We start from the raw sequence: 24,565 nt of genomic DNA, 5'->3' as shown, positions 1-24,565 counted from the left end.
GTATCAGCCTTGGAGGAGATTATGTTGAGAAATAAAAAAAAAAGTTCTTAAAAACGTTGTTTTTCTTGGTCAGGCCGGAAACTTATCAATCCACCCTCGTATATCCCTAACCTTAGTGACACAGACTTTCTCAATTGAGTTTTCCATCGCATCGTGTTCAACATTGCAGTTGTGGTGTCCTATAGCTTCATCTCCGAATTGTCTCCTAAAATAGTCTCTGAAAGCCTCTAGTATTCCGTCTGCATTATATACCATTTCCCCCCTACTATTTCTCATGCTGACAATTTCTGTACTTTTGTTTCCTTACATTTTTTTATAAAGTATTTTCCTGCATCCTTCAAAGTCGTTTTGTATTTTAATCTCTTCTTCTGCTCTAATTGTATCTTTACTTTCTTGAACTAATCGTTTAAGTATCCTGTTTTCGCGTCTATAATCATTTCTACGTCTATTTCTTTCTTCATTGCTGAGACCTGCGATGTTCAAAGTTCTCTTGTACGCTTCTCTTTTTGCTTTTTGGGCATCCTGAATTTCATCATTCCACCACGCATCACCAGACATTCTTCCTACAACTGCGGTACCACACACATCGATCGTGCATCTAACAAGGATATCCCGTAACATTTTCCAGGCGCCCTCTATATCTTTGTTTCATACGGTCCTCCCATGCTGCCCTATCTATGCTTTCGATTATCTTACTTTGGGAATTTATTCGCACATCCGGTTTCTGTAGGTTCTCAATTTTGATTCCGACCTAAGTTAATTTTTGAGATCAGAATTGAATTGAGATCAGTATTGCATTCAGGACCCCTCATGACTCTTGTATCTTTGACTAACTCTCTTAGTCTTTCATCCGCAACAACAAAGTCAATTATACTGCGGCTACTTCCTTTAGACCAGGTGTACATGTGGATCATTTTATGCCTAACCCAAGTATTTGTAATAAACAGACCCCTTTCTAAGCATAGACCAACTAATTAATCTCCATTCATGTCTCCTAGTAGAATTATTCTTTCCCCATGTTCGCAAATGTTTATTGTGTCATTTAAAGTGTCCCAGAAGGCGTCTTTTACTTCTGTAGGATCACTATCAACCGGCGCGTAGCATGCTATGATAAATAGTCTTCTGATTCCTACTTTCATTCTAGCCCACAGCAGTCTGGGAGACACGAAACCATGGTCTCCGAGATGCTGCTTTGCTCTTGCATTCGTTCTTTCGTTTTAGACTATTTTACAACTTTTTACAATGACAGGAAATGTAATTTTGTATGAAAATTTAAAACTTTCAACGACGGGACTCAGAAATTTAATCGTGAACGTTGAAAATTTCTTAAAAATAAAATTTTTTGACTTTCGTGTAAGGTTTGGTTTTTAGGTGTTTTATACTATTTTACAACGTTTACGATTGATATAAAATGTAATTGTTTCTGAACATTTGCAATTTTTCATAAAGATGGAACTTAGAATTTTTTTCTTAAAAAAAACAATTCGAATTTCAAAAAATTGTCTTCGAATTTTTGTCACAAAATAAATGGTTTGAAAGTCTGAACTCATGAAACCTTAAAATTTGTGGTGTGAAAAAGATATTCACCCAATATACTTTCACGCGTGGAACATCCATGCGGGTAATACGCATCCATTTTTTAATGAAATCAGAGAAAGTAATTAAGTTATAAACAAAGTTCAACTATTTTATTATTGCCAATCAGCACCCGGCCAGCTACCGTCTGAACATACGATCATAAGATTTGTCCGATCAGAGCCCAGTCAGCCCCCGACTGGGGTTTTGACATAAATTTTGTCCAGCGAGTCCCCGACCAGCACACAGCTAGGATCTTAAAAAACAAACATAGCCCGGCCAGTCCCCGACCAGAAACCTTGTGTACCAGGGCTAACCTGGGCTATTTCCACACGGGTTGCCGACATAAAAATTCGTTTTTTCGATGTCAAATTTTTTTAATAGGAACTTCATGATGAATTAGGCAAAATTTACAATTTTTTGATCGATTTGATGATTTTTTAACACAAATTTAATGAACAAATGCATTATTGGGATATTTGTCAACGGAAGAACTCCTTTTTTTCGACTTTAGACATTTTAATTGGGAACCAAAATCAAAAGGGATGACTTTTCTACCAAAAGTTGAATTTTCAGTCCAGAAGGATGAATTTTCTATAAAAAAGAGAAATTTTCAAGGAAACAGTTGAATTCTTAACCAAGCCAGATGATTTTTCAACAATACATATCGTTGAATTTTAAACAAAATCATTCAATTATCCACAAACTACCAAGACGAATTTTCAATAAAATAGTTAAATTTGCAATCAAGAAAGATGAATTTTAAGCAAAAAATGTGAATGTTCAATACAAAAAGATAAATTTTCTATCCAAAAAGGCGAATTTTCAATCAAACAGTTGACTTTTCGACTAAAAAAGATAACTTCAAAAAAAAATAGATGAATTTATAACAAAATCATTACATTTTTAACCAAAGAGTAGAATTTTAACCAAGACAAATTAATCTTATGCCAAAAATATAACAGCAGATTTTTCAATTGAAAAGAATTAACTTTGGACCATGAAATATAAATTTCCAATCAAAAAAGATGACTTATACCAAAAGATGAATTTTCAATCCAAAAAGACGAATTTTCTTTCCAAATGTTCACAAAACAATTTAATTTTCGACCAAAACCGATAATTTTTTAACAAAATAATTGAATTTACAATAAACGAATTAAATATCCAAACAAAGTATTTAAATTTCTCACAAAATAATTCAATTTTAAACCAAAAACATGCATTTTTAACCTACACAGATGAATTTTCAACCAAATAGATGGATTTAAAACCAAATAAATGAAACTCTTCTATAATGCCGATTTGAGGGCTGACGGTAGGTGGGAACTAACTCATTATAGCGCACTCCGCTTTTATTTGTTCACGCATGAGTGTTCGCCTGATTGACAACCGCAGACCCCGCGCACCCCGCACAGTTCCTGTTACACCTACCTACGGCGCGTCGTCAATCCTCAGAATGGCTATAAAAGGGAGGGCTTTTGAAGAGTTTCACTGCAATTGAATTTTCAAGAAAAACGGAAAAATTTTAAACAAATTAGTTTAGTTTTTAACCAAATAGTTAAATTTTCCACTTACAAAGTTGAATTTTGAACCAAATGATCGAATTTTCAATAAAAAAAAAAATTAAACCTTAACCAAAAACCGTTACAATTTCAACCAAATAGTTGTATTTTCTATGGAAAAAGACGAATGTTCAATAAAATAGTTGATTTTCTGAAAAAAATGACTTTTTCAAAAAATAGTTTGTATTTTCAACAAAATAATCAAATTTTCAACCAAATAGTAGAATTTTCAACCAAAAGAGATGAATTTTGTACCAAAGTATAACAGATTTTGCAATTAAAATAACAAACTTTGGACCATAAAATATGAACTGCACGCCAAAAAAAAATATGACCTCTCTACCAAAAGATACATTTTTAATCCAAAAGGATTCAATTCTGAAACAAAAATATGATAGTAAACTTTCGATGAAAAAAACTTCACTTTCTACCAAATTCGATTACTTTTCTACGAAAAGATGAATTTGAAATCTAGAAGTTATCTCGAAATTATAACTTTAGAATGTTAATTATAAGTTATTAAGGAGTATTTGCATTACATATTCAAGTGGTCAAACTATTAGGCATATCGTTATTATACAATTAAACTTTTACCACACGAGATAAAATACTCTAGTTTTGAGACTTGTAAGAGGAAAATTTTAAATTAATGTACGAAAGCAAAAAATTGAAGTAATAACAGAATTTCGCGACTAGTGGAGAACTCTTGACTGAGAAAAGATTCTCTCCGTAATTTATGCGTCTGATAAATGCAGAAGTGCACTTTCCAGAGCTCCTTTATTATAGCGTCGCGCATTGTTCGCTTGCAGTTTGAATTTTACGAGACGAGCAAAAGCTTCTCAGGAATGGTCCAAACCATCGTGGCTTTTCCACGTTATCGGCCAAGTGCGCGAGAAACGCGACCAGACATTGAAACGCCGTCCCGACGCCGAAAAGCACAAATACGTCTCGGCGCCGCGTTGAGCCTCCTAGACGGGAAAGCTCTGAACAATGCCGGAACCATTTTATACACGTCTACCTTTAACTTTAACCACCACTTGTCAGACGAAAACAAAAAAATATGTAGAATTAACGCAGCATGTGATAATACATATGGGAAATATAAAGGTGAATAGCAATTTTTTTTAATGCGTGATTAATTTAAATTATTGATTTTATTTCGCAAGTAAAGCATATAAATACACACATGACACTCTTTTTTCTATTCGTATATTATCGTTTTTCTTTTAAAGAATTCCTCTTTTTCCTCCTGTTTTAAAAAAACGTTCCCTTTGTCTAGTTTTTCTCTTCAAAGTAAACTAAATTAGTAGAATAAGAAGATCCAAATATTATTCGTTGGAAGTTTATTCTATTTAAGTCAAAATTATTTTATTATATTGTCACGATCCCCTTTTTAATGAAAAATATATAAGCTTAAATGGTCCATCCTAATTGCATAAACGAAACTTGCCTGAATTTAAGTGAATTTACACAGTAAACCCCAGGAATGAACTTTATCTTCAAATTGGATAAAAACGCTGAAACACGTTTATCTGACGAAAAATAAAATTTATTGGATGAAAATATTTATTTGACATATGCGATATGCCAAACAGCTGTATGTAGGTTCACCAAAAAACGTTCTCCATAAATTTGAAAATCCTCGCGGTATTCATTTTTTTATTCGTCGCACTTTAATTAAATGATTTCAAACAAAAAATCATTCATCTAAATTTACAGAACTCATAGGCTGCACTTTGGTTAGCTTATACTTTATAGTGAATACTCAGCCAAGTTCAGTCGTTTACTTTTGTTGAACAAACCTTTAGTTTCTTCGACCCTGATGAAAACTTCAAAAATTGTAAACAAACACTATAAAGCATAAACTAACCAAGGTGCAGCCTATTTGTTCATTAAATGAAGGTAAATGATTTTTTGGTTAAAATCATTTAAATGAAGTGAGACGATTTAAAAAATTAATACCGCCAGGATTTTCAAATTTATAGAGGACATTTTTTCGGCAAATTTAGACGCAGCCATTTGACAAATCACATATGTCAAATAAATATTTTCATCAGATAAACGTGCTGCAGCGTTTTTATCGAATTGAAAGATAAAATTTATTCCTGGGGTTTACTGTGTAATGAAAACTGGAAAAATAAGGCTAGTCGAGGTAAATACTCAGATCTCCCTTTTTGTAGATTGATTTATTATCTTGACAAAGGGCTTCGCTGATTGAAGCAGATATATAGAAAAACTCAGTTTCGATCACTTAACATGATATTCGATTGCAGTCAATTTTTATTCACGATTAAAATTCAATTGATGCAAATGCGTTAGTTATCGTCAGGCACGTTAAAAGTATTAAAACGAGAGAAAAAATACTAATTTGATAAAACGATATTTAAACTGACTTAAATCACAATTTTTATTACACGCGGCAAGAGTGAGTTTTGTCATACAAAAAATACTGGGCGGTCTGACAATAAATAATGCAGTGATGATTACCAGTGCATTTACCTTATTCGGTTCAAGATTTACCTATTTGCTTGAAAATTTATAACTTTTTTAGTAAAAAATAATCCTTTTTGATTGAAAATTCAACTGCTTGGTTTAAAGTTAAACTATTTTATTAAAAATTCTTTTTATTAGTTGAAAATCCATCTATCTGGTTCAACGTTGTATCTTTTTTGTTGCAAATCAATTTGACTGAAAATAAACTTTTGGGTTAAAAATTGTATCCATCATTTTTATAGAGAAATCGTCAATTTGGCAAAAATATCAACTGTTTTGTTGCAAATTTGTCCTATTAGGTTGACAAAATATATTACTTTGGTAAAAAATTCAGCTATTTGATTGAATATTACCTTTTTGGTTGAAAGCTCATATTTCTTTGTTAGAAAATTCTATTTTTTTGTAGAGGATCCAACTTTTTCGGGTTGAAAATTACACGATTTGGTTAGAGGTCAACTATTTTGTTGAAAATTAAATTATTTTGTTTAAAATACAATTACTTTCTTATTTTCATCTTTTTTCTATATCTCGAAAATTCTTTTTTTTAGAAAAGTTCTTGGCTGAAAATTCAACTGATTTTGGTTTAAGTTTAATCTGGTTTGATTAATAATTCGACTATTTATGGTTAAAAATTCATCTGTGTAGATTGAAAATCCAAACCAAAATCCAAAAACATTCAAAATTACATTCAATTATAAATTTTTTAAATTCAAGAATTTTCCATTTTAACTCCACAAATTTTTTATAATTGAATTGTAAATAAAAATTTAAGAGTTTTTAATTTTGAAAATTAAAACTTTATTTATAGTTAAAAACTCTGTAATTATGATGATTTACATTAGAATTTTTTTCAATTTAGAAGATTGAGAATGACTTTTTATCTTCAAAACCATCAAAACTTAAGAATTTTTAATTATATGTCTTAAAAATTGATGAGTTTTTAATTGCATATCTTCAAAATTGAACTTTTCTACCAAAAGAAAAACCTTCAAAATGAAATATATCATTTTAAGTTAAAAAGCAATTTTTATTATGACAAAAAACAAGTTCTTTGACTCAAAGTAATTATTTCAAATAAGGAAGGGATCAAATCTAATATTTAAATAAAAATAATCTGTACACATATTACTGAAAGCTGATTTAGCTATTTTATTATTAATTATAACTTATGATCATTAGGTATATTATTTTATAGTACTTTAAATTTAAGCATATATTTTAATCTGATAATAATTAGGCAATAAAAGTAAGGAACATGCTAGAGGCACACATAGCGCGCTATTTGTGCTCGGTTTTGAAATTACTAGTACACACGTCGAATTATATAATATGTTTTATTATTCTAAAGTTTATTTCTACAGTTTATTATAGTAAGTAGTGCTATTTACTACAATAACAGGAAGATTATTTGATAAGTTATTTCTTAACTAAAATAATCTTAACTTTTTAAGGAATCTTACAAATTAAAAGATTGAAATTCTTTAATAAAGGTTTTAGTTGTTGTTACTTCCTGTTCATCAATCGTTCAATTTTGTCATAGTAGTCATTTTTTAAATTATACAAAGACTTTGTTTTTGTTGGTATTTTTCACACATCATTATAGATAAAAATCTAATTATAAGGATATTGAAGTCTTTATAACATTATCACAATATTAAATGATAATTACTGTACTTAAACATTTTACTATAAATTTGCATATACGAATTCACTATAAAGTAAAAGCTGTTACGTAATTTATGGATGGTCGCTTAGCTCCAGTGGAAAAATATCCACTAATACTGATCATTTTACCACATAGTAAAATCATACTAATGCAGTAAAATGATGTAAAAACTTAAGACTTTATTATTCGTTACAAAGCCAAATAGTTTTAGTGTAAAGAACAAGCTTTTTTGCGGGAATATGTGACATGAAAAACGGGTTTATGAGAAAAGAAGGGTGACTCGGTGACATGCCAATATCACGGTCTGTGGTTTTGCTTATTAAAGCTCTCCATGAGATTGCATTACCGTTCGAGGTTTATAAGGGATTGTGTGAAAATATATGTAACGACCAAATAAAAGCGAAAAGAGACGATTTTGCAAGAGACGCTATCTCCCAATTCTTCAAGCGGAATGAATCGCTTGCAGAGTAATTAGGCAGACTACTTTCCAGAGTCGTTTAAGCCCCGATTTCTTAGTTCCTTGAATTATAACGAGGAAAGGGTAAAACCAGGGACGACCCAATTTGGTAAAATTGAAAAAATCAGATTTAAAAAACCTCAAATATAATATTTTTTTAGTTCGTAGCCTTGCAACTTCCAAATTCAATATTTTTATTTTAAACGATTTGAAAATTTAATTATTTGTAAGGTTTTACGTCTGATCGTCCAGAAGAGTTGTCAAAGTTAGAAAAGGGTATGGACTATTGTTTCCGAAAATTCAGGACGACTAGCAAAACTTATGAAAAATGTTTGACTAACAATCTGAAATTTATGGAACGGCGATACACTTCGTATTATTAAATGTCAACCCTTTTCGTATGTAATTGTTTCTAAACAATGTTTACGTTTCTTTCCATTTCATTTATTTTAATGCTGAAGTCCAATTTCATCAGAACTAGTAAACGATGCTTCTGATATCGGCAAAATCGTTTTAATTTTGTTACGAACAAACTAGACAAAGTAAAAAAATAATAGAATTACGAATATTTTGTACCAATTTTTAAAATTATGAACTAATATTATTGATGATAAATACGCAAAATTCAATGTCAGAAATATAAAATGGGAGAAGGAAATGTAACCAAAGAGATGGAAATAATTATGGGAGAAACAGAAGGAGTCCAGGGGCTACTCAGTGAGAAATCTTAAAACTATAAATGTGGCAGTCTCAATTGAATTCGCATAGAGTGCTAAGATTTCTTTGAGATTGCTGGGATTGCCCACATTTCCAAAACTTCTCGAGATCGCGACTCTCGGGGAGAAATCAGCCTCGGTTAAGTTTAGCGGCTTTCGGATGGAGTCTGCCATTAGTTCGACTCACGCTTGGCGGAAGATTTCCAAGATTTCTCAGAGTTCCTCAAAGAGTTTTCCTACGATTTCCCGCACATCAATCTGAGATTTCTCAATGACTAGCCCCTCAGAATGAGTATTAGAGTGCACAAGCTAAAAAGAAATTAGTAAAGGGGTGGATAGAAATGGATGGGATGAGGAATGTAAAGAGAAGAAAGAGGAAATAAAACCCAGAATTTTAAAAGAATTTAAAAAGCAGAAAAAACTGGAATTTGGAAAATGGAGAAAAAGGAAAAGTAGCGGTGATGAATAGAGGAGAAATAAGGATTATACTGAGTTGTGTTAGAAGGTTAGGACGAAATAAGAGGTCTGGAATGTAGTAAATCGAGAAAGAGAGAGAGAGAAGGAAAATAGTAAAGCAGGATATGTAGATAATAGAATGAAAAAATTATCTTATAGATTTGCTAATAGTGGTAGAGATGAAAGTTTGGAAAGGCTGAAAATATTGTGGGGAACGAGATTAAAAAGAAGCCATAAAAAGGGAAGAAGGAGTCAAGGTGTTAGGAATAATGAAATATGGCAACGCACTTGCTTTAGATGAGATTCCAAATGATTTGCTTAATTATTGAAATTATTTGGAATCTCATCTATAAAAGGGAGGCCAGGGGTATGGAAAGAAGTAGCCCCCATAGTGAAGAAAGGAAAAAGGGTCTAGGCTAAGATTATAGGGGAGTTACGCTACATATTAAATAATATAAGATGGAAAGATGGGGAGAGAAGATAGACCAGAATAGCAAGAATTATATATATATATATACCACCTATCTCACGGTCGCGAGACGCGGTTGTGGCTGAAATTTTACCGCGATTTCACTGGGAGCGGGTGCAATTTTCCATATTAGCACGCGCTCCCGGCGAAATCCTGCGGTTGTCCTTATGACAAATTTTTAATTATAAATACTCAAAAATCAGGAAATAATACTTAAAATATGGCTATTCATTCTACAGTAGATCAATTAGAGCACAGGACGACCGAATACTCTAATTGCTCTGCTGTAGAATGAATAGCCATATTTTAAGTATTGTTTCCTCATTTTTGAGTATTTATAAACATTTTGGATTATTTATAATCAATCTGAATTTTAATAATCAATTTTACAAGTATTGTTTAAGATTATTACCATTTGTCCGATACATTACTGAGTAAATTCTCTAACTTAAACCGTCCACTGGGGTAGTGCACTACCCCAAACGATATTCACGTCCGCACAGAATTCATACAAAACACAGATGATCTCGCTCGTTGACGGAGGTCGATTGCTGAATAATTGAAGTGAATTATGGTTAGGGTCCCAGACCAAACTGCACATGCCCTTAGTCAGAAGCATACCTTGAACTTTGAATGGGGTAGTGCACTACCCCGGTGGATCGTTCTAGGGTTAAGGTGATTTACATGACAAAAATGTGCAAAATAAAATATCCATATTTATTTGGATATAATTGCAAAGTAAAGTAAATAAAATTTTATTTAACAGCCTAAAGAAGTAAGAGTTATGGGAATGAAAAGCTGATAAAAGATTTAAAAATAGTTTACTTATTTATAAAAATTAAAAATGTTTTAAAAAAAATATTTCTCTAAATGGGATATGAAATCCACGTTATGTTAATTATTTAAACAATTGACGTTTGATTAACGTCAATGTATCTTCTCTGGCTGTTTTATTGGCAAAATGTCACTGATTGAAATTTAGAAAGGCTAATCAACATGCACAGATAAGATACTGCCAGTGACTATAAAAAAGAGCTATTTAAGTATGCCCCAGACAGTTAAGGCAACAAAATTTATATTATGTAGTAAGACTTTCAACATTATTAGATTAAATGATACTGATAAAAGTAAGTAACTGATAAAGTAACATGTGATTATGATTTATGCAATTATAAACGTCTTTTTAGTAGAAATAAATTACGCATATATCGTAAATTTGTTCTAGAATACAGGCTGCTCTTACACTAACAAGTTAAATAATTTTGTGAGTTGCATTATATAACGACTAGTAGAGATATTGAAAGATCTTGTATAAGAATATACATTAGCCTCTTCTATTAAGAAAATATGAAGATTGGTTTTTGTACTTTGCCCTTCACCTTAGCAATTTTCTTCAATTATATTGGTAAGTATGAAAATATATAACAATATAATAAAATAGAATATTTCGTTAAAAACAGTTTGCAAATTTTACGTTGAAATATTCTATACACTACATTTTTTTTAAACCAAAAATCTTAGTGAGTATCTTCTTAAAACTTCTGGGTGATCAAATCTTCATCAGAAATTTAGAATTCATTAAGATTTCAAAACGACACTTTCAGAACAGTTTTTCACAATAATATTGTAAAAGCTTGTCTGAAAGTGTAATTTTGAATTCCTATTGAATCCTCAACCTCATATGAATATTATTATTTATTATTACAGTGAAACTCTTTAATAGCCCTCCCTTCTATAGCCCTTCCGAAAATTGACACCCCACCGCAGGTAGGTGTAACAGGAGCTGCGCGGCGTGAGCGAGGTCTATGGTTGTCACTCAGGCGAACATTAACGCATGAGCAAACAAAGCGGATCGGGTTATAATGAGTTAGTTCCCACCCACCGTCAGCCCCAAAATCGGCGCTATAGAAAAGTTTCACTGTACTACTTCGTTTTCTATGATTTACTCTTAAATCTTAAAATAAAGTTAATTGTTTAAAAATTGTATTTTCTTAACTTTATTATATTATTGTCATAATTTGAAATATTAAAATTATTTCATTTTTATTTCTTCTTACAGAATTAAGTTCACAGAATTATGAAAGGCTGTCCGGACAGGTCCACGAGCCGCGCGGAGGGCCTAGTACGTCTAGACGTAGCGGCGAAAATGAAAGCTCATATGAAAATCGTCAATGCATACCACAAAACGAGGCAGAAGTTCAGCCTAAAACGAAATTATCTGGTGCTCAGATAGTTCCTGATAATATTTTTTACGAAAAAGATGGCATCTTCTTTCCACTTGACATTTTTATTGCAGCAACCAAGCATCATTTTACGTACGGAAGAGTCGAAAATGGTTATGTTCGTCCAATATATAATAAAAATCGCAAAATGGTTATAATAGACTGTATTCAGAAGTCTGTACACGAAATAACTGCACAAGAAGCTGAGAAAATGGGTATTAATAAACCTATCCCAGCAGCCCCAATCAAACCTTACGAAGTTCCCAAAAACAACATCGGAAACATACGACGCAGAAACAAACTTATACCCAATTAATGTAAATAAAGAAATCAGCCGATTTACTACTTAGTATAATTTTCATTTTTCCGAATCACTAGTTTCCCCTATTTTCAGTTTTCCAAATTATCATTTTACATCATTTTCGTTTTGTGGAATATGTCTGCTATACATTAGACTTTAGTGGATATGTTTGTGTGTAGTGTCTTTCACTTGTAAAAATCATGATTTTTTGTTCAATAAAATTACACAAATCCTGCAGTAATATTATATAAAAACCTCCAAACTTGAACATTTTTGACCAAATTCCCTGTTTCCCTCATGCATACCAGCCCTGAGCTCAATTTAAAAAACTTTCTCAATTTTTCCCATGCAAAATACATGGGAAAATTTAAGGAGCTTGCTAGTCCCCTAAATATAATCGGATTGGACTGAAAATTGCGGGGCATATTTATCTTATGCAAATCAAAACAAAACTTGAATTAGGAGACATCATTTTTAATATTTGAAAATAGGGGCCCTCCTAACGCAGAAGCTACGGGGATGAAGGAATATATCCAGAAGATGCTGTAGTGATTTTTAGCCCAGTGAAAATTCACATGGAAATTATTCTACAACTTCTAAATCAGCAAATAAACATTCTTCCAGAATTTCTTTTTCTATAATATTTTTAATGAGAGAGTTCCATATTGACAATTTCCAAATCATCCTTGTTTGAGAAACGGCTAAAACATATAGTATGAAATCCCAATCAGCATTCAAGTCTCGATTGAGATCATTGACAAAAAGCCGGTATATCCCAATTCGTCGACTTGATAATAGCTCTGATTTCAATGTAGTGGAACAATTAATAATTTCCCATTGCTTGTTGAATGGGTACCAAGGCACCCGCAGTCTCGCTCACAGAATCCGTCGCTGAGTGGAACAATTAAAGGAGAGAATTCTTCGTCAAGGGGGGCGGGTGTCATTCGAATGAAACTTAAATTCACCGCAGGGCTAATCGACCAAAAAGCACATTCCTGGCGGAAGTAATGTCGTTTTCCAGCATTAAGCCAGGGTCGTGCTGACGAGTTCCAAGATGTGTGCGGTCTTCTTCGGGGCAAAATTGGAGGTGTTTTCAACCTGAACCTGGGAGACAACCATCTAAGGAATGATGGTATTTTTTTCATGAAATATCTGTCGATGATTTCATTTTATTTGATTTTAGCAAATACGAGGCTGCTCGTATAAACGAACTTTTTGCAAAGTTCTGAGAAAATCGATATCAGACTTCACAGCCCAAAATGTTTCCCCAATAGGGGAAATAGGGTGATTTTTCGCTAAAATAATTTCAATATGAAACGCTTTTGATTTAAAATCAAAATGTATTGCAACAAAACAGTTCTAATATAAAAAAAATCGAATGAAAGAAATGAATTTCCAAAAAGAGTTGAGCTTTCAAGCTGAAAAGTTTAATGTTTTAGAAAACAATTGATTTATAAACTTGAATGCTGAATGTTCAACGAAAGAAGATGATTTTGAATTGAAATAGTTGAATTTCCAACAACAAAACTTATTAATTTTACAATAAACAGTTACATTTAAAATCAAATAATATTTTAACTTTCAAGCAACAAAGACAAATTTTCAAAAAAATAATTTAATTTTTCACTAATTATTTATTTTTTCAACCTACAAAGATGAATTATCAACCAAATAGTCAAATTTTCAAATAAAAAAGATCAAACTTCAACCACAAACAGTTGCATTTCTAAACAAATATTTAAATCTTTAAGCCAACAAGACGAATCTGATAGACGACAATTAATTTTCAAACGACAAAAATTAATTTTAAACCCTAAACTTTTCTGTAAAAAAAGATGAATTTTCAATCCAAAAAGAGGAATGTTCAATAAAGCATTTGAATTCAACGTAGACAAACGCATTTTTAATCCAAAACAATTTAATTTCTACCAAAAATAAATTAATTTTCAAACTAAAAAGGCAAGTTTATAACAAAAGATTGTAATTGTTAACTAAGAAAAAATTTTCAGACATGAAAGAAAGAAAATCAACCAAATTCTTGTATTTTTAAGCAAAATGGCGATATTTCAACATACAAATATGCGTTTTCAACAACAAAAAATTCATTTTCAACCCATTGGTTGAATTTTCAATTAAAAAAGATACATTTTTAACGAAATAGTAGAATTTTCAAATCAAAAAAAGATACATTTCCAAACTAAAAATGCAATGGCTAAATGTAAGTTATCAGAGTAGTTAAACTTTTAACCAAGTAATTGAATTTTTAAACAAAGAAGATCAGTTATCCAAAAAAAATGAAATCGATAACATTTTTAACAAAAAACGATCAATTTTATAACCAAAAATAGTAAAAAAGCTAAATAAATATTTAGTTAAGAAAATTAATTTTCAACTAAAAAAATGAATTTTGAACAAATTAGTTTAATCTTCAACAACTCAAATTAATTTTTGACAAAGGAGTTCAGTTATCACCCAAATATGTAGTTGATTTTTTTAATAAAATAATTATGTTTTCAATGAAAAAGTATAATTTTTGACTAAAAGAGATGCATTCTTAACCAAAAATAGAATAGTAAGCATTTCGATTATAAATAACTAACTCTCAACCCAAAATAGTTGGATTAACTCAGTTTGCATTCAAGCAAAGGAAGGGAAGTTTCTTGAAAAAAAGGAAAAATAGGAAAAATAGGGAAAGCGCACATATTTAAAAGTGCATATATATAAAATACATAATTTTGGTTTTTTCTTTTTCGGGAAGGTCGAAAAGTTTTTAATGGGTGCGAAAATGACTTCCTGAAAGTTTGAACAAAAGAAATCATCTCAGTTCGTACAACGCCCTCACAGGTCAAGATCACGGAAAAATTGATTTTTCTCGTTATTTTCAAGCGTACTTTTTCTGATTTGGATGAACGGTAAAAGATTTATACTATGATAATATAAGCGAACATAAAGATACATTTTGATGAGGTCTAAACTGCATAGGAACTTCGATTACCATAAAATGCAAGTTTTACCATTCACCCAGGTCATACACAAAAATTATTCGCTTCTAAATAACAAGAAAAATATCATTTTTCGTGATTTTCACATTTTATTGCCATTGTCAAAAGCTCAGCTATACTGAGAGACCTTTCGTTAGAATTAATGAAATAGATTAATTAGACTTTAGTATAATATCGTTCCAAAATAGGGAAAACCGAGGTTTTGTAATATTTATTCGTAATTCAGTATGGAAGTTTAAAATTACACAGCCACACAAAAAAAAAGTGTTCGGATCTGGTAACAAGACACACGTATTCCTATAGATTTTGGGCCGCTGAATTCAAATTCGGTATCAAAAATCACCCATCACGTCATGGTTGAGCCATGACCTCAAAAAATGACGAAAAATCATGCACTGAGGCAAATAAATTTCAAAATAATGCCAGTCATGCAAATTTTCACTTCAAAAATATGTCGACAACTGTGAAGGATCAACCCTTGCCTGATATCAACTTATTTAACATAACTTTACCCAACATAACCTGACCTCACCTAACCTGAATCAACAGAAATTTATTGAACGACACGTAAAGCTCTGGAAGCATATTCTCCGAGTAGCAAATGTGTGCTACATCGAATGGGTCAACTCGAGCCTAACCTAGAAATAAATCTAACCTAGCCTAACCTAACCTAACCTCACGAAACACAATTAAACTGATTGTGTAAAAAGCAAGATAAAATGTAAACACGAAAGATAGTATAAATATATCCCTTAAGTTTAAGAAAAGCAGAGAGAAAACAATTTTGAATAAAACTCTTATTCATTTGCATGTTTAATTTACAGTTCTACATTTTAATTGATACAAACATTGTTAGGTTAATTGAAATGGGGTCAGTTCTACTTGTAGTTCTAAGTTTCTTCAAATGAGTAATGTGCGGCTAAATTTTTAACCACCTGTAATACAATAAAATGAATTTTATTGTGTTACAACGGGAACACTTAAGTTAAGTTGTGTTGCGTAAAGCAAAATTTCGTTAGGTTCTGTTAAGTTATATTCATTTGTAGGTTAAGATCGAGTTAACTTATTAAATATAGCACACATTTAAGACTGAGAACCGTAAGCTTACATAGCTACACATGTGGTTGAATTTCATTCGGCTAGGTTAGGTTAGGTCAGGTTTTGTTAGGTTAGGATATGTTAAACCTCTATGTAGGTTAAGCCGAAGCTGAATGAAACGGTACCGCAAACACAACGGGACAACACAATGAGTTTAATTGTGTTACGTGAAGTTAAGTAAGGTTAGGTTAGATTAGGTCAGGTTTTTTAGGTTAGGATAGGTTAGATCTCTTTGCAGGTTAAGCCCAAGCTGATTCAAACGGTACCGCAAACACAACGGGACAACACAATCAGTTTAATTGTGTTTCGTGAGGTTAGGTTAGGTTAAGCTAGGTTAGATTTATTTCTAGGTTAGGCTCGAGTTGACCCATTCGATGTAGCACACATTTGCTACTGGGAAAATATGTTTCCAGAGCTTTACGTGTAGTTCAATAAATTTCTGTTAATTCAGGTTAGGTGAGGTCAGGTTCTGTTGGGTAAAGTTATGTTAAATAAGTTGATATCAGGCAAGGATTGATCCTTTACAGTTGTCGACATTTTTTTGAGTGAAAATTTGCATCACCGGCATTATTTTGAAATTTATTTGCCTCAGTGCATGATTTTTCGTCATTTTTTGAGGTTATGGCTCAACCATGTCGTGATGGGTGATTTTTGATACCGAATTTGAATTCAGCGCCCCAAAATCCATAGGATTACGTGTGTGTTGTTACCAGATCCGCACACTTTTTTTGTGTGGCTGTGTTATCATACGAGTATTTTAAACACGAAGACGACAAAGTAGTATTCTAAATACGAAATATTATGAATCTCCATTTCAAGAATTTAGACAATCAAAAAATGATATTCTTTTTAATGAGTTTTCGAAAAATAATGTAAATAAAAAGAATAATGAATGTCATAATGTCGAAAAAAGTATTTTAAAAATTGATATTGTCAATATGAAGTTGACCGAAATCTGAGACGCATAGCCAACTATGAAATCATTATTCTTAATTTTTCGTATAGTTTCGTTTGAGAAGGCTCCTCGATTGTTTCCCCCATTTTCCGATTGTGCCAAAAGGTTATGATTCACAATATTAAAAGTAAAAGTTAACTCTTTCTATATTAAATTCCTTTTATTAATATTAAATTTAAGGGCATGTGACACAGCTAAATACCTATATTACCGACCACAGTTTTTCAGTTCACTGAATGTTTTTTTGAACCTAAGAACTTTTTTGTAAGTAAAATATCGAGCTGAAACTTCGGGAAATGTATTAGAGTGCAATAAAGTACGTTTAGGTACTGCATTTTGGTAGAAACTTCACTGAAAATTATTTCATCTTTTTTCTGAACCTCAACATTTTTTGAACGTTCGAACTTTTTTTATACATAAAATATCGGTCTCAAACTTTGAGAAATGCAAGTGCCGAAAGAAAACTACGTTTAAGTACAAAGCTTAATAATAAAAGATGTAAAAATATATATTTTAACAATCAATTCCAACGGTATCAGCCGGTAACGTTGTACACGAAAATACGAAATCTCTAGAGCCTCGCCTAGTGGCCGCCAGGTTTCGTATTTTCGTGTACAACGTTACCGGCTGATGCCGTTGGAATTGATTGTCAAAATATATTTTTTTAAATCTTTTATTATTAAGCTTTGTACTTAAACGTAGTTTTCTTTCGGCTCTTGCATTTCTCAAAGTTTGAGACTGATATTTTATGTATGAAAAAAGTTCGAACTTTCAAAAAATGTTGAGGTTCAGAAAAAAGATGAAATAATTTTCAGTGAAGTTTCTACCAAAATGCAGTACCTAAACGTACTTTATTGCACTCTAATACATTTCCCGAAGTTTCAGCTCGATATTTTACTTACAAAAAAAGTTCTTAGGTTCAAAAAAACATTCAGTGAACTGAAAAACTGTGGTCGGTAATATAGGTATTTAGCTGTGTCACATGTCCTTAAAACATTTGGAATTCTTTATCACGAAGGTAATAACAACTAAGGTAATAAGGTGCAATTCAATGAGTATAATTTATCAAATATTACATCTAAATACACTCAATTTTATCATACTGAGTTACTGCGATATTAAATTAGAGAATGTTATTCATACAAGAATATTATCAGTTCCGTTAAAAGATGTATTTCATAAAAAATCAATTGAATCATTGAAAATCATAATGCCCTGAGTTTGCAAGCGAAGCCGCTTAGCCGAGATTTTAACCAAATAATCCAGAATGTAAGTTAGCCGTGGGGTTTAATTGTTATGGAATGCGTTAGTGCTTTAGATAAGTTAGGTTCGAATCTCACCGCCAACCGTTCCGATTTTTCATAGCGATTATGCGTGTGATTATGTATGTAGTGAATAAATTAAGTATATAATAATTGTACGCGTGTTTGTGTATTTCGTTGTATTTAATTTGTATATTTAGTTCCTCCTTCTGAAGGCTAAATCTTTTGATGGAGTGAGTTATTTTTCATATAGTCGTTTGAGATTCTCATATGCTTTCTATGGCAACTTCAAACGATGTTTTCGCTCTTTCAAATAAATGTATGACTATCGTTTTAACTTCAATTGTTAACTTTGATATAGTGAATTTTTAATTCTCGCAAGTTTTATAAGAGTTAATGCAACATCCTTTCAATTTGTCCAAACAAAAATATTAGTTTTGACGGCTGAAAACCGCTATATTAATTTTTGATACAATTGAATGTTCCTTATATGAAAGTTTAAGAAATTTAAATCAGAACAAAATCCTAATTAAAAATCCCAATTAACGTCCAATAATCAGACTGGTGCATAATCCTGTTAAATTAAAAAAGAATCCAACGACCAAATTTGGACTGCAACGAATAGACAAAAACCAAAAATCCTATTGTAATCTGAAAAAAAAACAAATAAAATTTTCGGACAAAAATAAAAAAGAGAAAAGAAAAATGAGAAGGCAGCCAACCACATCCCCTTCCTTCTCTCTTTCTTTTGTCCTTTTTATTTTTATTATCATCAAATTACAATAAAATAAAAATAAAGAACATAAATAAATAAAATTGCATTACCAACTTTTCGGTACTCGTACAATACCCTTATCAAGGCAACACAATGTAAATATCTGTCACAATTACATCAAAAATAGAGAAAGTAAAAGAAAAATAGAATTTATGAAACAGCCACTTTAAATGTAATTAATCATATTAGCATAACTTTTGTTCAGCCCATACAACTCGGTTTTTAAATTAATAGATAACTTTTTTTGTTTTTTTAATATAAAGCATTTCCATGAATTCCCTCTTTCTCTCATTACTTTCCCTATGCAAAATTTGAACATTATCCCAGTCAAACTCATGATCAACATCAACAAATTCCTTTGTATGTCTGGCAAGAACACTCTTATAATAGCGTCCCAAACGAACATCACTTTTGTGCTCCTCTATCCTAGTATTAAGAAGTCTGCCAGTCTGTCCCACGTAATTACAGATCCTGCAAGTGATCTTATAGACAACACCACCCTTTTCAAAATTATCTAAAGGATCTTTGAAAAAATTTATCACCGAATCCATTTTAAATGGAATGAGGAAAATAGTATGAATTTTTAATTTTTTCAACAAAAGTTCAATAGTTTTAGAAATTTGACCAAAAAATATAAGAACAAAAGTATTAAACGAACTATATTCCTTTAACTCTTTCTGATTATCTACAAGCAAATTATTAATCTCTTTGTTTTTGATTGGTTTAACTCTGATTGCAATATGTTTCTCAATCGGATAATGATTCAGAAAAAGGATATTCCTAACAATATTAAAATTTCTTGTGTCAAATGAATAATGGGACAAACCAAGAGCTCTGTCAACTAAGTTTTTAATTACTGCAATTTTGTTTTGAAAGGGATGAGCAGAAAGGAAATTTAAAATTCTACCTGAATATGTACTTTTTCTGTTTCAATTGGTAATAATATTACCATCCCAACCCTTAATTACATCTATGTCCAAAAAACTGATTTTACAATCCCGTTCTATTTCATGAGTAAATTGAAGTTTTGGATGAAAACTGTTAAAAGTATCAATGACGATCTGTAACTTTTCTAGAGGAACACGTAATAAGCTATCGTCGACAAACCGACAATAAAAAGGCAAAACAAAATCTAATTTCCCAAAAACACAAACCTCCAAATCTTCCATCACTAGTTCTGCCAAAATTGGAGAAATAACTGAACCTATGGGAGTACCAGACTTCTGTCTATAGAAAGATCCATTAAATTTAAAATAAGTTGACTCCATAATAAAAACTATCCCATCAATAAAATCTTTTTGACATAATCGAGTACGAGTTTTTATATTAGCCCATCTATTTAAAATTGCCTTTTTAACTAATTCAAGGAGTATACTCACAAAAAATTGCAATAACATCCAAAGAAATCATTACATGGTCATCCGGAAACTTTTTTTAAATGATACTTTTTTGAAATTCCCAGCTATTTTTGACAATATATTTAGAAGTTGTGATAGAGTCCTAGAGAATCAAATTAAAATTTTGTTCTAAAAATTTGGTGGGAGTATTAATAGTTGAAATAACTATTATTAAGGGATAGCCATCTTTGTAAATCTTTCTCAAATCATAACATCTTGCAAGAACTGTGTCTTCAAAATTAATATCAGTCCATCTTATATCCTTTCCCAGAAGTTCTTTCTTTCTCCAATTTGTCAAGCATCTTAAAAGTGTCTCTTTTTAATTTTTTTAGCGGATTTTCATGTAATAATTTTAAATTATCATTATCAGAAAGCAAATTCTTCATATCCCTAATATAATTCGATTTTTTCATGCGAACATTAATATTGCCTTTATCAGCAATCATGCAAACCATATCAGGGTTGTTTCTAAGAAACTCTTTCTTCATCATGAAACCTTTAGAAATTCTACGATCAATATAACTGATATAATAATAATAATAATATAACTCAAATATGGTATAGAACAAAATGCTTTTAAACCATCAGATGAAAAACAGTAGTATAGTGAAAAACTAAATATCTGCCAAGCAGGGTTCATAAACCTAATAAAAATGTGAAAATTTTTACAGAGGCCATAAAGTGACTGAGAGTTATTGACGTTCATATCGCCATTAACATAATTGCAAAGTAAGCACCACTTTTAATTGCACGACATATTTTATCCAATAAGTTTAATCTCAAATCGACAGGAATATTTCATCTATTAAATCTTAAGCATCAAACTAATCTAATAATATTCCAGCATTCACAAAAAGAGAACTAGGCCGATCATATTCTGTGATCTGAGGTTTATGTTTACTCAGTCCAGAGAAGACCGTTTAATTCCGGATTTTAAAAAAGCAAATAGCCTCAACATTAAGAGAAGCATTACGCTATAAATAGGTAGAAAGTCGTAAAAATGAGCGTAACGAGGTTCGCACGTGAGTTCGATAAAGCAGAACGGCGCACGCACTCGTTGAGATCTGGAGTATGTATGTAATAACATCCGATAACAAAAATTGATGGCCACTTCTTAGTTTTTTTTAGCAAGAAAACCTAATGTTTCTTGGTATAATTGATTATTGGTTTTAAAATGCACATTAATGTATATTATTTTTTAATTCTTTACTAATTATTTCTATTTCGAAGACTTTCCACTCTTCCCCTTCTTCGTTAAACACACAAAACATATAAACATGATATTTGCACAGACTTATAAGTCCAACATTCTGCAGCAATAGGGGAAATAGGATTATTTTTCAAGAAAATAGGATAATAAATTCTTTTAAATAAAGTTGATGTATAGGTACCATATTATACTCAATGTGAGTCGAAATCAATTGCATTTACAACAAAATAGTTGATTTTTCAAGCTAGAAAGGGAAATATTTTAGAAATCACTTAAATTTGCAACCCGAAAAATGAATTTTCAACCAAGAAAGATGATTTTTCAACAAAATAGTTGAATTTGTATCCCAACAGTTGAAATATCAATCTACAAAGATGATCTTTTAACCAAATTGTCGAATTTTAAATCACAAAGGATTAAACTTTAACCACAATCAGTAACATTTACAAAAAAATTGTTGAACCCTTGAGCCAATTATTTTTTTAAAGAGAGATGAATTTTCAACAAAATAATTAAATTTTCAACCAAACAATTGATTTTTCAACCAAGTAGTTGATTTTTAAAAAAATTATCGCCTAAACAATTGCATTTAAAATCAAATAGTTCAACTTTCAAGCAAAAAGGATACATTCTTTTAAAAAATTCTAACTTCAAACAAAACAGTGGCATTTACAACCCAAAAAGACGTAGTTTCCATCTTAAAAGAGAATTTTTCCACAAAGCAGTTCAATTTTGGACAAAATAGTTAAATTTTCAAGAAAATAGTATTATTCTTAATTAGAAAAATAAATTTTCAACCCAAAAATCATTTTCAATACAACAGCTGAACTCTTAACTATTTATTCTTGCAGATGTAAGTCAAAATTTCAGTCAATTACTGACTAGTAATTGACTGAAATTTTGACTTCCATCTACAAGAATATTATCACACCCTGGTCAACAACTTAACATCTTATATATCTTAACTATTTACTTAAATTTTCAATAAAAAAATCCGCCCGCCTAGCGGGCACACTCCAATCAAGCGCTGCGCACGCGGCTGTCTTCACTCGTAAGTTTGAGCGCGCCTAGGACGCGCGAAAATTTGTTCTCGCGCTTCGCGCTCGATAGTTTATTTACATCGCGCTACGCGCTCGGTCTTTGTATATTCCCTAATCTTGTGAGCGGACTTTCCAAAACTAAAGCTCAAAGCATCGACAACAGTAATTTGGTGTTAGTGAATTCTCTTTTGTTAAAGATCCTTCAGCTTTAACGAACACATTCTCATCACGTGTCTCGCGAGCTTTGCATTCAATTTTGTCCCTCCAATTGTGTATTATTTCCATAAATGTGTACTATCACAATTCGAAACATTCATTGCTATTAAAACAGACGTAGTTTCATTGTCTCGTTTAAAAGAAATGCGCATTCTATAAAAAAAACTTTGGTTGTGAAACATTTTATTGCAACTTCTGCCCTTTTTCAAAAACTGAATTTGCTCATTTTCATCTTTATTTTTATAATTTAAATGTTATACATACGGTCTACACAAGAGCTCTACTGTCTTCCAACTTATAAATTATATCCCTAACCTCAGTGACACAGACTTTCTTCATTCAATTTCCTATCGCATCGTGTTCTATCCTGCAATTGTAGTGCCCCATTGGTTCTTCTCCGAATAATTCACTAAAAGAGTATCTCAAAGCTTCAAGGGTGGAGAGTCTAGTTACAGCAACAGTCCTACGAAACTTCGATTAATGACGGTGTAGGGGGTGGGGGGGGGGATTAGTTTCAACCGAAAGTCATAGCTGGTTGATGTTTTATGATGAAAAGGTCCCCAACCTCCAGCCGCGTTGTGTTAGATGGGAGTTCATATGGTCTCGTTTTCTCATTATTATTTCTCATTATTTATTTCTTTTTAATTAAAATTATGTAATTGAGAATGAATATCCACACAGAGAATTTTCGCATCTTGCAAAAAGTGGTCTGAAAAATCAAAAGTCAATTCTGTCGAAAGTTATCGTGCTAACAAACTAAAAATCTATAGACCCACTAACTAACGAACGAAGGGATAGACAGACACATTCGTAAAAAAATGTTTTCGAATACAGAGGGTCTAAAACCGTGGACATTTGACAAAAACTGAGGGGGGGGGGGTCAAATTTTAGACAAATTTAATATATTTTCTGATGAGAATGTAAAAATTAATTTCTTACGAAAAATGTAACAGTTGATATTTCAACCGGAAAAAAGATGTTAACTGTAAATAAAAAACAGCAGAATTTAACCAAGTATATAAATTCTGAACCTCAAATGTAATAATTGATATTGCAATAAAATTTTCTGTTAATTTTAAGCTAAAATTAAATTACAATATTAATTTTTAACCAAATAGTTGCACTATTAACCAAAAAAGATCAAATTTCTAAAAAGAGCGATTCATTTTCAACCAAGAAAGATTTTTTATCCAAGAGAGAAAAAAAGATTATCTAAATTGTTAGATTTTTTATCAAAATAGTAGAATTTGCAACTCAAAAAGACAAATTTAAAAACAAACAGTCTGATTTTGAAGCTATAAATGTGAACTTGTTATAAAACAGTTGAATTTTTAACCCGAAACTATGAATATTTAGTAAAAAAAGTTCATTTTTTATAAAATAGTTGAATTTTACACTCAAAAGAATCAATTTTTAACTGCAAATAGCATTGTTAAATTTGCAGTTAAAAAAATTGATTTGAAAAAAAAATTTATATATTGGACAGTGGCAAAACCAAGGAGGGGGTGTTAAAGCCCCCCCCCCCTGCCACCCTTGACGAAGGAACGGCCATATTTATTCAACTTCCCACTTACTGTATTATATATGTATTATCATACTGCAAATGTAATATTAAGTAACAATTTTAACAATGAATTTTACAATAGGATCTAAGGGCCGTCATACAGGGTCATCAAAAAGTATCGGACCG

At 31.3% G+C, this 24,565-nt stretch overlaps 2 protein-coding genes across 2 annotated transcripts in view; one reads left to right on the top strand and one right to left on the bottom strand.

Moving 5' to 3' along the window:
- The window catches only part of LOC117177438 (protein prickle-like), a 495,169-nt gene that overhangs the window by 350,448 nt on the left and 120,156 nt on the right, over window positions 1–24,565 (bottom strand). The window lies entirely within an intron of this gene.
- LOC117177439 lies at window positions 10,356–12,035 on the top strand. The gene is made up of 3 exons (XM_033368124.1): window positions 10,356–10,524; window positions 10,623–10,802; window positions 11,457–12,035. The coding sequence occupies exons 2-3, from the start codon at window positions 10,745–10,747 to the stop codon at window positions 11,933–11,935; spliced, it is 537 nt and encodes a 178-aa protein (XP_033224015.1). The 5' UTR covers window positions 10,356–10,524; window positions 10,623–10,744; the 3' UTR covers window positions 11,936–12,035.

The sequence above is a fragment of the Belonocnema kinseyi genome, chromosome 7 (assembly GCF_010883055.1).
Source record: "Belonocnema kinseyi isolate 2016_QV_RU_SX_M_011 chromosome 7, B_treatae_v1, whole genome shotgun sequence".
NCBI classification, from domain to species: domain Eukaryota; kingdom Metazoa; phylum Arthropoda; class Insecta; order Hymenoptera; family Cynipidae; genus Belonocnema; species Belonocnema kinseyi.
Note: the sequence above shows the minus strand (reverse complement) of the source record. Positions and strands in the feature narration are given on the sequence as shown.

Excerpts from the sequence above, each read along its gene's own strand:
- LOC117177439 (XM_033368124.1), top strand. The coding sequence starts at position 10,745 with ATGAAGATTGGTTTTTGTACTTTGCCCTTCACCTTAGCAATTTTCTTC. Across the intron at positions 10,803-11,456 it reads AATTTTCTTCAATTATATTG|AATTAAGTTCACAGAATTAT; the intron begins GTAAGTATGAAA and ends TTCTTCTTACAG.